At 38.8% G+C, this 15799-nt stretch overlaps 1 protein-coding gene across 3 annotated transcripts in view; it reads right to left on the bottom strand.

The window, feature by feature from the left end:
- Positions 1-86: 86 nt before the first annotated feature.
- Positions 87-15799, bottom strand: part of TBC1D14 (TBC1 domain family member 14) — a 68294-nt gene continuing 52581 nt past the window's right edge. For all 3 annotated transcript variants that reach the window (XM_051617392.1, XM_051617394.1, XM_051617395.1), the window contains 3 exons: positions 14205-14314; positions 3798-4056; positions 87-3432 (listed from right to left, as the gene is read on the bottom strand). In XM_051617392.1, the coding sequence (XP_051473352.1) occupies positions 3367-3432; positions 3798-4056; positions 14205-14314 (435 nt within the window). In that variant the 3' untranslated portion in view covers positions 87-3366. The remainder of the gene's footprint in view (positions 3433-3797; positions 4057-14204; positions 14315-15799) is intronic.

Genomic DNA, 15799 nt, shown 5'->3' with positions numbered 1-15799 from the left:
CCAAGAAAAAATCCGCTAGAGAAGCCTGTGAAGAAACAGACAGGTATTTGAATTTTTAATTTCTTAATTAGACTCACAATAGATGATTAAGATAACTTTGCATTACTTTATTTAACAAAACCATGTATTTACAGTTGAAAAAATTCCAGTTTGATACACATATCTAAACAAAACAAACTTAATAACTACATAAAATCCATTTAAACATGATGTACAGGGGATCTATCAACAGTTCTCTATATGTCATTCTAGTTTTTAAAACATTCAAAAATAAGGTACCTTTTTTGTTTTTTCCCAAATGGAATTCTTTACTAGATGAAATAACGTTCATGATTGATTGCTGATTTAAGTTGCAAAAAGGCTTTATTATAAAGTGCAGGTTGTACAGAATTCCAGACCTGGTTGAATTTTTTTCTGGTTTCTCTAATCTGCTGCATGAACAGTGGTAGTAGCAGATTTTTTATGCATTGCAGTGTTTTTATTTTTCCTTAAGCCCATGAAGAAAATAAAAGTTTGCTTGATGGGGACACTTGCTCAATAAAAGAAAATCTCATGCATTTTGTTACAGATACTCTCAAGCACCTGAACAGTAAAATTGTCAACATTTTTTATGCAATCCCTGAATTTATTACATAAATCTTCCTTAATTGCTAATTAAGAGATCTGGTATGCTGCAAGAACTTAAAAAGCTCAGTGGCAAGTAACTCTATGCCCTTACTGCTCATCTCTGTTTTTATCCAAGTTCAAGCATTATCTTCAAATCAAGTTACTGAGAAGTTGAAACAATTGCATCTTTAGGCAGATTATTTTTTTTTCCAAATGCATTTTGTTTGAAAACAAACTGTGCAAAGCTCCTTATTGCATTGCTTTTCTTCATTAAAGAACATACCTTATATACACAATGAAATCATTTAGAAAATATATACATCTTCTAAGAACAGAAAGATCAAATCACAGAACAAAATAATGACATTTGCAAGTAACAAACAGTGCACAAGTGTTGCAGCAGGCCTTTTTCCCACAGCTATGTCCATTTTCACTGTTACATTCAACATCACACTGAGAAAAGGAGAACAGGCTGCCAATGGCTACAAAAATACCTAGTGGCTAAAGGATATGTTTTAACCAGACAAATGAGCCACACTTGTAGACTTGGTTTAAAAGGAAATAAAAATCTAGTCGCAGTGAAGACTTAAATCACAAAGCCGGCTACAGTACCACCTAAAAATGTGTATTGAGGAAAAAGTTGTCTATGTGTTTAATAAACCACTTAAAAGCATAGTGCAAATGTTGCCGATGTTAGGTAGGCCTCTCGTATCCTTCATGGAAAGGCATATTTGTTGTAGTAATAGAAAAAGTAATATTAAAAAACACTTACTGACCTTCCAGCTTTCTATTGCACTTCAAAGCAATGTAGCATACAAGTACCCATCAGTGAAGGACCAAAGCTATCCAAATTCTGGGAGAACTAGCATGTATTTTCTATCAACATCTTGATGTCTCTTTTCAGTAAGTGATGACCTAGAAGTCTTATGGAGGAATTAAGATGGCCAACAGAAAAACACATCCATTATGCCAGGTACACAAAATGGACAGGAAAAGAGGCCAATGAGGTATCCGACTTGAGAGCTGCATTTGCACTTCACATCTTCCAAAATGCTTATGAGTCCTCACTTACCAGGGAATCCTGCTCTCACTCTTTAATATTACAGTCAAACTACCCCTCACAGAAATAACATTTGTACTAAAGGACAGTATTTTGATTACAACCCACAGTCCTTTATTTTACATGTTGAGGTGAGCAGCGTGCATCTACTATTCTCATTTTTTCATTCAGACAGTATCAAAATAATCAGCCTAAAATAGAAGAGCACTGGGAAACTGCTTACCATATAGCTAGAGGATTTAGTAACGCCTGCTTACAGTTAATGCAGATATTGCTTCAGTTAGTTTCCCTTTTCAATGATCGTCATTATTTATAAAATAGATCTTATACTATGCACTACACAATAAACATTCTTGTAAATCAGAGGCACTCGTGATTTACAATTCAACATTCATCTGAATGCAGAGGGGATCTAAGCTGTATAGCAGAATCACGCAGCCACAGTTTGCCCTCTCTGTAACTTGCTCCCATGTATTAGAGGCTGGATAAACTGACAGGAAATGACAACTTGTACTTACTCCGAGAGTACTGGTCTGGCACATTCCCCAATAAACTTCCTTCACATGACACTACAAACAGATCAGCTCCACGTTAACACCCTCTGCGGCAGCAGCAGTTTCAGGAGATCTCACACAACCTTTTTGTTTCAGCAGCAATGTTGGCTTGTGTCACCTCTTCCCTACACCCTCTAGTTTTGCCAGTGAGCAGAGCTGGGTTTCAAGCAATGATAAAAATTGCTTTTAACCCTTTCCCAGTTTCTCTGCTCAGCCCACAGGTTCATCAGCATGACAGGAGAGACAGCACAGCAGTAAGTAGCTGGCATGCAAGAATACCCCAAAACAGCACCGCTCAGAAGAGGAAGACATGGAAACATACATTTAGCAGTATGTGACCCTGGCTTTAAACAGAGGGAACATGATACAATTGGGAAATGATGCCAGCTCAACACCAGAAACCTCTGGGGTAAGTTTGGAATCTAGTCTCATTAAGAGAACTTCTTCCAAATGAATCCAGATTGGAAACACAGATTTCCAAGGCATCATAAAGAATAGCGGGTTTTGAACTGCCAGTGTGGCTTCTCTTCCAAGTTTACTTCTACTTAACTTTCTTACTATAGAATGGAATGTAGTTCTATGTCTACATGATTTCTTTGGTAAATGGGACCCACAGCCAAGAAAACACAAAGCATTGCTAAATAAATGGTCCTTACATTATATAAATTCCAGCACCAGTTATTTAAAATCCAGATCCAGCTACTGTTACAGGTATGGGGAATATATCTTGCCTAAGAACAAAACTGGGGAATACCTTTCAAAGCAACCAACACTGTTGAATGCCCAGTCTCTTGAATCATAAAAGAAAAAAAAAAAACCACTTGAAAAATTACCCTTAGTATTGTTTAGTCTCACTGCCCTCATCAGAAGCACAGAATGTGTAACGCTGTCCACAACAAATGCTCATTCCACTAGAAGTTTAAGACTAAGCCTAGGCTTCACTTTTAAGGGTTTTACTCCCCAATTTCCTTACATCCTTTCTTCCTTTCCTCCCCACCTCTTTCTTCCTCTCTCCCCTTTAAGGTTATCCTACTACTAAACAAAACTCTGAAATAACACTTTGATTTGCAGGCTCATACATGTCAAACAGTACTTGATAGTTCTGCCACTTTAGCTCTTTTCCCATGAGTCACTGGAGGCAGAGGGCTAACGTTTCAGCGAAGGACTTCCTTTTTCCATCTCCCGATTATCCTTCTGCAGAGCTGCCAATATCTAGATGTTTCAAGGAATGAGAAAGAAAAAAGTTCAGATTTAAAAAGTGACTTAATACATCATTGTCTGAAAAGTTTCCAATTTAATTATCTCTGAGCAATACTATTTTAACTATTAAATATAATAAAATACTTCACTTCATCAACTCCCCCCAACATTTCAATTTTAAATGTCGACTGAGCTCGCCCTCTCCAGAGGAGATGAAGCTCAGGGAATCCACTCACCTGAATATATACTAAAAACATGGAGTGAGCTACCTACCCTGTGTATATAAGCCACTACTAGAACATTATTCTAGATATTGCCAAACCCTGTTTTCATGAGTACAGTACGATCATATTATCAAAGATCAACATCCTCTTTACCTGAGCCCACTTTTTGTTTCTACTTTGCATCTGAATGGTAGCAATAGATGTGAAGAATTCTTCTGAAGGCAAGTCCTCTGGTAGCTTTGTTAAAAACTGGGCTATATGAATGAAGTCCATTTTGGTCAAAATATCTTCAAAAAGTTTTAATATTCCCAGGGCTGTACGGAATAAGAACTCTTCTCCATCACGGCAGAACACATCCCAGACACGACATGCCAAGTCCAGCGGCAAAGATTTGCTGTATAAAGTGAATATCCTGAAAAACAGAGCAAAATTTTCAGAATTACTGGGCAAGAAAAAGGTCTTAGATACTCACAGAAGTACACACACTCGTTGCTAGTTAAGTTTGAAGCTTCTGAAATACTTGTATCTGAATACTTTTTTTTACTGCTGCATAGCAGTACATGAAACCACATAAAACTGTACACCCGTTAAGGCATCTTGTATCAGTCTGGGTCTCCAAGTTCAAGTTTCTCAGATGACACCAGAAGAAACAATATACACGGTTTTATGATGGACATGCACTGGCCACAGATATAATCAAAGGCAAATTCAATAATCACTTCAGAGCTGAGGACTGATGCACTTTTCGCTGTGGGAACACAAAAAGCTGAACCTTGGGACCTACTGCAAAGGGCATTTTATGGATCAGGTGAAGATGTGCAAAATTAACAGTGTTCCAGGCTTGATCGACTGGCACAGTAGTAGTAGTAGCACAAGTTTTGGAGGAAAAATCAGATTAAAACTCTAGTGAGCTGAGAGAAACAGGCAAGATGTACAGAGAGAATGCATAAATAGCTGTGATAAGATGGTGGCTCAGCACACTTGAGCAGATGTGATCCCCAAAGAGTAAAGGTGACAGCAGAAGCAAGAACCTCCTCCCAGTTGCTAAAACTGCATTTTCATTAACTGCCAAGAGCATGCTGCCTTCTATATCAAAATGCTGAGAGCCTTGCAGCCGGAGACATGAAGATGTTCCCTCTTCTATCCAACACTTAAGATACAAGGCAAAGCAGTTCCCATTGCCACTAACAATGTCATAACAGCAGGCAAAGAGAACTGAGCTTCCTGGAACCATGTTACAGCATATAAGGGAAAGTTAAAGTGTTTTGTTTTTTTTCTCCCCATCAAAACTTAGAGAGAGAACATTTCTCTGCAGATGTGCTGCATAAAATATCTCCATAAAGCCGTAAATAATTCTTTCTCCAGCAGAGGTCAGCAAAGCCTCAAATTTAAATAAAACCTTCACATATGTTTCAACAAATTATTTTCAAGTATGCTGAATCAAACAGTAGCTCTCTTGTGTTTAAGGCTCTCCCTTATCCTCTCCAATTTTTTATTTAGGAAATTCGGGTTCACATTAAAAAAATACAACAGGACAGATATACACACACATATACAGGTATAAATATGAATTAATCTATTTTCACAGAAAATTCTAATAATCGAAGGTTTTCTGCAGTATCTGCATTTTACTTTATAGGATTATTTGAAAGATGTGTCATCATGTATTGGCTTCTCTGTGAATCAGTAAAATTTAAGGAAATGGGAAAACATACTCATTTTACAAGCAGCAAGACAACACTAAACTATTTGCATAACGTCAGGAGACAAGTAAATTGCAGGTCTAAGATCCTTGGGATTTTACTTTTTTCTATCTTTACATCTCATTGCGATGTTTTTATAACAAGTGGAAATCATTTACATTCTGTTCTCCAGAAGGCTAAATTAGAAATATAAAAATAAGCAAATAAGAGATAAGAGTTTGGTATGAAAAAAATCCACTGCTGTTCATATAGGTATTTTGCATACACAAATGTGTAAGAATAGAACAACAGAAGCCCCCTCTTCGGGTTACTGGCTAATCACACGTTGCAGACTTTGTACACTGACATTCTTGTCCAGTCCCATGCCACATAAAAACATCTTGCTACAGAATACCTACACAGCCAAATTAAGACTTTCTGTCTACATGCACATGCACAGGAAACAGCAACCGCTTTTCCATTTAAAAAGAACAGTCTAATAGGAAGCAATTCAACTGCATCCTTTCCTGGTCACCAAGTAGCAGGCAAACACTCAGCCAGAAACTAGTCTTGGTTAAAGATAAGTAACAATGCCTTTTGGCTTTTTTTTAAATCTGCCTTTATTCAGAAAAGCTATTATCCTGTCATGACTCAGACCTAACCTGAATAAACCATGTGTATTAAATCTGCAACTATGCAGAAAATTAACTGTCAGAAGAAATAGTCAGGACTATTTATTAGAACTCTGTTTTTTGTAGGAAAATACTTACTTGCATCAAAAAAGCTGTCACATCAAATAAAGTATTTTACATTGATCTGTTCATAATTGGGAAGGAAATGCAATTTGCAGGAAATTCACAAGGCAATTAGCTTTCATTAATACTAGCATGGAACTAAATACATCAAGCCCCAAGAACAGAGAAAAAGCAATGAAACAACAGTAGGAATCATTACTGCTAAGAATGGATAGAGCATTTGCTCCCTTCAAACACTTCCTACTGAAAGACATTTTCTATTAGACATCTGATTGGTCTGAAACCCAGCTGAAATTTATTACAACAATAAAGCAGCTGCTTGACTAGAACAGTTACAGCAGCAGCTCTCAGCAGCACTAGCACACTGCTTGCACGTGATCTGCTCTTGCTGTACAACAGGATGATCTTCCATCTGCAGCTCTCTTTCAACTCACTGCAAGTCCCAGGCACAGACAAGGCAGCTGACTAGCACAGACATGGTCTGTGTCAAAGGAACACGAACACAGGCTACCGGCTGCTGTCTGTTTGGAAGAGAGAAGAGACAAAATACCAGCTGCTCCTGCTCCTCCCAGCTTATGATGAAAATGTACTTTGAGGCAGGTACATGAAATCCTGGCTGGTTTGCTACTCACAGAGAAAGCATATGGCCATAATATTATCAAGGAAGCAAAGCAGCGTTACCATGATAATCAATCACAGGCTTTGTGGTTTTTTGTGGGTTTTGTGGTGGTGCTGGTGGTTTTTTTAAATAATAATTTGAAACTCTTCATAAATATGTTATCAACAGCACTCAAGACAGATATGCTACATTTTGGATGCACTTCAATACTGATGCAAATATATAGCTTCTACATTCTTGCACTACACATTCTTTTCCAATGTCTGTAACAGCACAAAAATATTCCTGCAACTTCTGAGTTCAGCAGTGGAAACTGAAGAAAATTCAGCTTCTACACTTGTTCTTGGATCCTCCCTCCTTCACCCCAGTACTAATATTTAGTTGTTACATTTTTGTATCAATTTCAACTACATCTGCTTTGAGACAAAGAATGCACGTAAGTGTTTATGCATTACTTTGTTTTATACTGACATCACTGTTCTCATTTTCACCTTCTAAGTTCTTGCAATAAGCTTGTTGGTAACAAGTTTATTTAGTAAAATCTTAAAAATCATTACAGTTTAAAAAAAAAAAAGTAGAAGTGTTTACTTTTTTCCTTATCAGGGAAATAAAAAGCACTATGTATTATACAATACTGACTGCAACAGAGCAACTTCTTAGCACTCAGTATCTGACTGCATTCTAAAATGCACAACATAATACAAATATTGTGTAATTTCCTGAGCAATTTCCAACCAGTCAGAAGCACCCAAAAAGCCCTGTTCTCTCACCTGGGAAGTACAACAAGGAAACACAGTATTTCACTTGATTCCACCCGAACTTCAGTGACTTAAGGATGAGCATGCTGTACACTGGGTTGAAGATGGTGATGTTTAGGAGTTTGGTAAAAACTTACATTCAGAATCTCAGGATGTCACCAGAAATATTTGGGCAGAATTACAGTCCACTTTTTCTTTGAAATGGAGGCATCCATTTTAAACATCATCTTACGTTTCATTTTTTGGGGAGGTGGAGAATTACAGGGATGACATCAACTATGTTTATCTTAATGTAACAGAGAGCAAACTTCTAAATATTTCACTGGAAGTGACCACTACAAACATCAAGTACCTTGGACCTTTATCTTAACAAGCAAGTGGTGCCAGAAGAAAGTTAGTGTTCACAGAGCACAATCACAGTCAATACAATACCAAAGAACCACTGATCAATCCATCAGTACAAACAAAGCCCTCGACTCTAATTATTGCCAAAATTATTTTTCTGAGTAGGGGTAAAGAGATGTGTGTATGGCAGCAGCAGGCCACAAACAGACAGCATGTGTCTGTACTGTGTCTGCACCTCAAGTACTGTCTTCAGTTCTGGGCCCCTCATTACCGGAAGGACTTTGAGGTGCTGGAGCGTGTCCAGAGGAGAGCTACCCAGCTGGTGAAGGGTCTAGAGAACAAGTCATATGAGGAGCAGCTGAGGGAACTGGGGATGTTTAGTCTGAAGGAAAGGAGGCTGAGGGGAGACCTCATCACCCCCTGTAACTACCTGAAAGGAGGTTGTAAGGAGGTGGGTGTTGGCCTCTTATCTGAGGTAAATAATGATAGGACCAGAAGAAATGGCCTGAAGTTCTAGCAAGGGAGGTTTAAATTGGACATTAGGAAGAATTTCTGAACTAAAAGAGTGGTCAGGCACTGGAACAGCCTGCCCAGGGAAGTGGTTGAGTTGTCATCCTTGGAGGTATTCCATAAATGTGAAGATGTGGCACTTCAGGGCATGCTCTAGTGGCCAAGATGGTGGGGTTTGGGGTCTTTTAGTTTGTATCTTCTGGTGGAGTGTGTGTGGTTGTTTTTGTTTGCTTGGGGTTTTTTTTGCATTGATGGTTGGACTCAGTCTTCTTTAAGGTAATTTCCAACCACGACAATTCTATGATTCCGTGTCCTTTGCAAACCCACATTCTGCTCACAAGAGCCTGCGGTACATCAGCTGTCAGGGCCGAGAGGCAAAAACTGGGCTATTCAGATGCACCATTTCCCGTTCTCTGTGAACATGACGGTGTGTTGGCTCTTTACACCTCTGTCATACTTGACTCCCTTTGTATTCTTCAAAAAAAAAGTAAAAGCCTCTCTAGCTCTTGAATTCTTCTCATGAGAGTTATCAGTTGGAGTCTGACCTTGAAGCACATGGGTCATTTTTAAAGGAGACGCCCTACTGCTGGCAGGTACCCCCTGATAATCATGCTGCCGTACTTTTTAATTAAACTCTTAAGTCCTTGGCATTTTCCCATGCAGAAGGCAGTGGTGGAACTGAACTGGCAGGGGGGCCCCTCTCCCTAAATCCTCTTCCAGCCCCAAGAAACCCAAAGCAGCATTGCATCACCTGCATAGCTGGGCCCATCTATCTGCACAGCATTTCTTTTTCTTGGAACACAGCCCTTCAGCAAATTATTTAAGCATACTAATTTTCCTGCCGTTCCCTGCAGCACTGGTTACAGGAAGCAGCACAAAGGAGACTAGTTGATTCCACTGTAATTGTGGCAGGAGCAGGAGGGTTTCCCAGCAACTGGCCTGTGTGGCAGTGGCCTCTGGAGCCCTCCCAAAGCTGGCACCCACTGAGATTTACTGCACACATGCCTGCACAGTAACCATGCCAGCCACCGGAACAGCAGCAGGCAGCCCTTTGGAGCTCAGAACAAATGTGCTTTTAAATAAAAGTCACTCTGTTAGAGCAAAGCGATTCATACAGATTTTTGCCTACAACCCAACGGTCTGTCTATTCAGAACAACACTGTAACATATTCTTTCCTGACTTCGAACACACTGAAACCACATTCTTATCTTTCCGGAAACAGTTCTGTTTTTAATGGAGAGGCATCTGTTCTGCAGCAAACTCACTGTCAGCCATGAGCCTCAAGCATCTGTATAAACAACATCTTCCAAAGTCTGGAGCTTGAATAGTTACTCACTTGTGAGAACACAGACCCACCCGATGTGTCCTTATATCTTTTCTATATTACTTCAAGGAAGTAACAGAATGACAGCACACAAAAAATGTAATTTACTAAGTTTCTAGTGGCCATTAAAGAAAAAAATCTACATCTTCTTCCTACAGGATCAAAGTATTTTGAAATAGAAAGTATATTTATGTAAGCACACACATACATGTATAAATATACTTCTGCATACACACACGTATATGTGTATTACACCTAAATCTTGCACAGTTAAATACCAACTCCATTGTCTAACAAAATTAGATAGAGTGGGACAAGCTAACTTAAGACAAGTATGAAAAAAAGTTTAAGATAGGATCGGGCAGGACTGCATCAAGTAGTCTACATCTGTGTGCAAGATCACAGTGTTGTGCCTCTCTAGGCACAGGGAGGAACACAGTAAATTGTTCCTGGGATTAAACTAAACAACTTCAATCTGGATGCAGGTAGTCAGCAAGAAATACAACAGGTTGCCAGTCCATTCGTATAAAGATCTTGAGAAGCACCATCCACAAGCACTCCTGACAAAAGTAGCTTCCAAGTGCTTTCAACAATATCCACAGAAAGTACAAAAGGGGTCTGATATGCCCCACATACTCAGACTTCAACACTTCAGTTCTTTACTCGTAAGTCAATTGTGGGTTTTTTGTTGTTTTTTTCTTTTTTCAACCTATATATATTCTCAGAGAGAACAACTAGTCACATAAATGAAAAGAAAATCACTTAAGAAAATGCAATAAAGAGTAGTCTATCAAAGCAAAACTACTGAGGGGAATGGAAACCATCCATCAAAACAGACTTTTTCTAAATCTCCAGTTTCTAGTGTTGTTCCTCAGGATTTCTTCTTTAGAAGGTAAAGCTCAAAGCTAGACAGGACTGCTATTAACATGCCTGCACCATGAAGACACCCATTTTTAGTCTCTCCTACATTAAAAAAACCCACCTTATTTACAAGAGAACAATATTAAAATATTAATCCATTAAAAAGATGATAACCTGGTGATTTTAATGTTGTCAGTACAGCTATTCTCCAGTGTGTTGATAGTCTTCCTATTCTGATATCCCTTTTATTGCTTCCTCCACACACAGGCTTTTCACAGCATTGTCTAAGGCAGTATTATTTTAACGTCATTCCTCTTATCATTGAACAGAGCAGCCTCTGCCCTCTTCCCTTCTATCCCAGCCACTGCTCTTTCTGGCATCTCCCTGTTCGGTACATAGATCTAGTTCAGTTTAATACTCTCAGCCTTTAGTTATAAAATCTTTCCAATGGTATTTCTCCCATCAAATGCTGGGAGAAATTAGCCTATCCATTACATATCCTTCCACTCTCCTACTCATGTTGCATTAAAATTTAGTCCCAGTGTAAAAGCCAAGTCAAACAAAGCCCAAGTTACACTATCTTCTGTGCAAGAGGTACATGAAAATCAAGGAACTCAAGAAAAGGCAGCAGGAGGTCTGTGGGAATGAACAAAAACCTCCTGACACAACTCAGATATAAAGAGGAAGCACAAAAGGGACTGAAGGAGAGGGAGATGACCCTGGAGAAATAGAGACATTGCCTGAGTATGCAGGGAAGGGACTAGGAAAGCCAAAGGCCATCTGGAATTGAATCTGACAGTGGATGTTAAAGACAATGAGAAGGGCTTTCCACAGGTACATCAGCAGAAAAAAAGACTTAGGAGAACATGAACCCATTGATGAGTGAGGCAGGGAACCCAGTCACAAAGTACATGCAGCAGACTGCTGTACTCACTGCATTCTTCATCTCAGCCTTCACTGAGGAACCTTGCCTTCAGGAATCCCAGGTCCTCCAGACCAGTGGGAACGCCTTGTGCAAGGAGGACCACATTAGGGAACTTTTAAACAAATTAGGCATATAAAAGTGCATGGGACCTGGTCAGACACACTTGTGAGTGTTGAGGAAACTGTCTGTTGTCACTGTGAGGCCACTCTCAACTATCTTTGCAAAGTCCCAGTGATCAGGTGAGGTTCTTGAGGACTAGAAGAAAATAAATGTCACTCCTATGTTGAAGAAGTACAATCCAGGGAACTACAGACAGCCTTGTTAGCCTCACCATCATCCTTGGGAAAGTCACGGAAGAAAGGATCCTGAATATAACTTCAAAACACAGGATGGCAAAAAAGGTGATTGTGAGAAGTCAGTATGGAATTACGAAAGCGAAATCCTGCCTGACCCAACCTGATAGTCTTCTACAATGAGATGACAAACTTGGTGGTTGAGGGGAGAGCAATGGATGTTGTTCATCTTTATGTTAGCACGTTTTTCAGCACTGTATCTCATAAAATCCTTGTTAATGAGCCAATGAAGTATGGACTAGATAAACAGACAGTGAGGAGGACTCTAACCGCCAAGAACAGAAGGTTGTCATTAGTGGTATGAAATAAAGCTTCAAGCCAATACACTGGTAAATTTCTTCAGTAATATCCAGTATTCCTCAGTATTTTTAAATGTCTTCATTAAGGATGTAGGTGACGAGTGAGACTGTACCCTCAACAAGTTTGCAGGTGATACAAAACAGGGAGGACTGCTTGATACACCACCCCACAGGGTGGGGATACGGGAGAAATGAGCCAACATGAGTCTCATGAAGTTCAACAAAACGAAATGCCAAGTCCTGCACCTCTGGAGGGAAATTAGCCCAGGCACCAATACACACAGGAAGCCAACAGGCTGCAAAGCAGCTTTGAAGAAAAGGACACGTTGGTCCTGGTGGACAAGTTGAATGTAAGTCAGCAACTTCCCTTTGCCACAAAGAACACCCACAAACTCCTGCGCTGCATTAGGAACATCACCGCCAGCAGACTAAGGCAGAGGTCATCCATCTACTCACCACTGGTGAGCCAGCTCTGAGCTTCCCAGTACTAGAGACACGGATATACTGGAGCAAGCCCAGCTTGTCATAAATACAATTAAAGGCTTGGAGCATCTGATATACAGAGAGAGAGGCTGGGAAAACTTGTTTTATTTAAGCAGGAGAATAGACGGTGGAATAGATTTGCACCTAAATATGTAAAAATAGTTGATAGGAGGGCATAAAGCAGTCAGAGCCAGACTCTTCTCAGCTGTATCCAGTGAAAGGACAAGAGCCAATGGGCACAAATTGAAATACAGAAAATTCGCTTTAAGCATAGGAAAAGCAAAAACTTGTTCACTGTGAGGGTGGTTGACCACTGGAACAGGTTGCCTGAAGAGGTGGTGGAGTCTCCTTCATCCTTGGAGATACTAAAAACCTGACCAGACAAGCACCCAAGCAACCTGCTCTAGCTGATCCTGCTCTGAGCAGTGGGTTTAGACCAGATGATCTCCAGAGGTCCCTTCCAATGCACCAGCAACTCTATGATCTTACGAAAACTCATGTATTCAAACTTCTAGCTGTTGGACTGGAGTGAATTACTTTAAATGGATTTCTATCTAATGGATCAGGAACACATTCAGTGCTGACAACTACGTCCTGAAGATCACCAGGGTATCAAGAGTTTGGTTCAGGTAGAATTGCATTAACAGTACAAATGTTTTCAAAAATAAAAACTTATTCAACTCAGAAAAAAACGCTGTTACTACTTGGAATTCCATCTTTTACTGAAGGTATTCAGATATTCTCCTTTTACTGAAGGTATTCTCCTGAGAACAGGAGAAATTGTCAACAATTTAAGGGCAAATCAATTATTCACAAAAAGATTTAGTATCATCCTGAAAGTGACAACTAAGTCTTGCTGAGAAGAGACATTTTCGCTGCCCCAAACCAATGCCTGGTAGACACAAATGCAACTATTCCATTTGGAGTGCCTTATAGTGCACTGACAACTGACAGGAGAGCAAATAACTTCCTTGTCTTTTTTCCCTCTCTACAGAAAAGGTTTTAATTATGCTAGAACTAAGGCAGTTTTACCAAATAAAAATATTGTAATTGCCTAAGTGGAATGAATAGGTGCAGTAATTAAAAACATGCTAATGCCCTTTAGCTATTCAACTGGACTATGTCAAGATCAGTTTTTAAACAACCTGCACTGGGATCCTCTAAGCAGGATCTGGGACATATGAGTGAGATACTGCCCAGGAGCTGTAGTTCATCCTGCCAAAAGCCTAATTGTTTGCTTTTCTGTAGCTTCTAGGACAAACTATAACTTTCAAATGCAAGACTAGCAATACTGTCTGGGTACACACTCCTGGTACACTCCTGCACATCAAGTAGAAAAGCCAACAGATTTTCTCAGAGTATCAACACAAATAGGCACAAAATATGGATAAACAATGCAAAAGAGCAGCATTTCAAAGTAAGCTTCACACTCAAAAGAAGCAGAATAATAAAGGTTAGGCAAAAGTTAAACATCACATAAGTGTGTGGGAATTACATGGATTGAAAAACTCAAGTACTGAACAAAAGATAAAGTCTTAATCTTACAAGAGCACTAAACCAGGTAAGAGCATTCCAGCTTCTGTCATGAATACTGACATGGATCTATCCACCAGTATGCACATTAATTATACTTTCAACGTCTTACCAATCTATGAGATAGATGTCTGGAGTTAAGTTGTTTTTTTTGAAGTGAGCAAATAACTTTGGCAGATTTTCTTCAAAGAATACCTCAAATGCAGCAAAGTAAGTCAACATCTGGGAAAATACAATGGGAACAAAAAAGCAGTTAGCTGTATTAATAGGCTTAAATGTATTATCTGTTGTTGGATTAATGCTCTTCAAGAACAGGATTTTATGAATTACATGATACAACAAAGAGTTTAACATTTACATAAACTATAGCATCTGCAAGCAGATCCACCCTATATGCTGTTCTCATACTAAAAAATTTAATTATTGTTTTGGGTCCTGGCCAGCTTCCTTCAGAAAGAAAAAATACCAGCGGGAGAGAAGTTATTTGCTGATTTCTCAAAATAATTATGATAACAGAATGGTGCTTTATGCTTGTGGCAGTAATTCGATATTACACTGAATAAAATCCAAGTCCCGATGAATTATAAAATGAAATAGGGAATTAAAATAATTTAACAGTCCACAGCATGAGTGAAATATCCAGTTGGCTTCAATTGTAAATTATATTGTAACATCAAACCTTCTTTTCTACCGTGCATTTTTAAATGAGAGAATAGCATTTCTATTGCAAAAAGGGAGACACAAAGTTCATACAGAAAAGCCAAAGATCAAGACAAAACACATATGCAAGAGGAACAGACTGCAACTCCCATCTGATACCAAAACCTCTCAATTGTGCTCCTCTTAACAAAAGTACTTTCCTGTTATTTCAAAATTTGAATATTTGGGTCAAATTTCATAATGGAGGACATTGAAAATCTTCCAAGGCAACTAAGAGTTAAAAACAAAAGCCTTTTTCACTCCCCCCTCTCCTCTTAATACTACGGGGAAAAAAGTTAAGCAAAGTTCTTGAATGGTTCAGGAATTTTATTTATCCTAATTAAAATGTTATTAATTTTATTATCCTAATAAAAGCAATCAAGAATGGCTGTGATTTCTTCAAAGTATGAGTTCTATCAGCATGCTTCTCCCCAAAACAGCATGGCAGTAAAGGAAAAAGAGGAGCCTTTTGGCTGAAATTCTTTTAAAGAATGACAGATTTCTTTCCTACTTTTTAAAATGTCCTTACAGAAATTTTTCCTGTTTCATCTGAAGGAAGTGACAGATGGTGGATAACCTTCATTAACAGCAGCAAACAAAAAACTGAGCCTGGAAGTCAGTAAGAGTATAAGGCTTAAAAACCAGGCAGAGACAGGTGTATTCTACAGAAAAGTTATGTAAAATCTCTGAACCATCAGCTACAGTTCTGCTTCCAAAATTACCTGTTTACATGTTGGCACCACAGTAAGAGAGTTCTGCCAAAATGCTTCATAAGTACATTAGAGAAGCAACACACAACCACTACAATCACATTTATTGATAACAGTGCAAGTAGTTCTATTAGAAACGCAGTAGCTGTTCAGGTATTTATCTTGATCAACAGTCAACAAGACATTTACTTAGAAGTAAATTCAAGTTTAATGAAACTGTAACCAACAAAAAAAATTAAAGATAAATTGGTATAAATTACTATAATTTCCACAACTGACATATGCTGGTTTTATTTTT

Source organism: Apus apus, chromosome 4, assembly GCF_020740795.1.
Source record: "Apus apus isolate bApuApu2 chromosome 4, bApuApu2.pri.cur, whole genome shotgun sequence".
Classification (NCBI taxonomy): domain Eukaryota; kingdom Metazoa; phylum Chordata; class Aves; order Apodiformes; family Apodidae; genus Apus; species Apus apus.
This window is presented reverse-complemented; position numbering and strand designations above follow the sequence as displayed.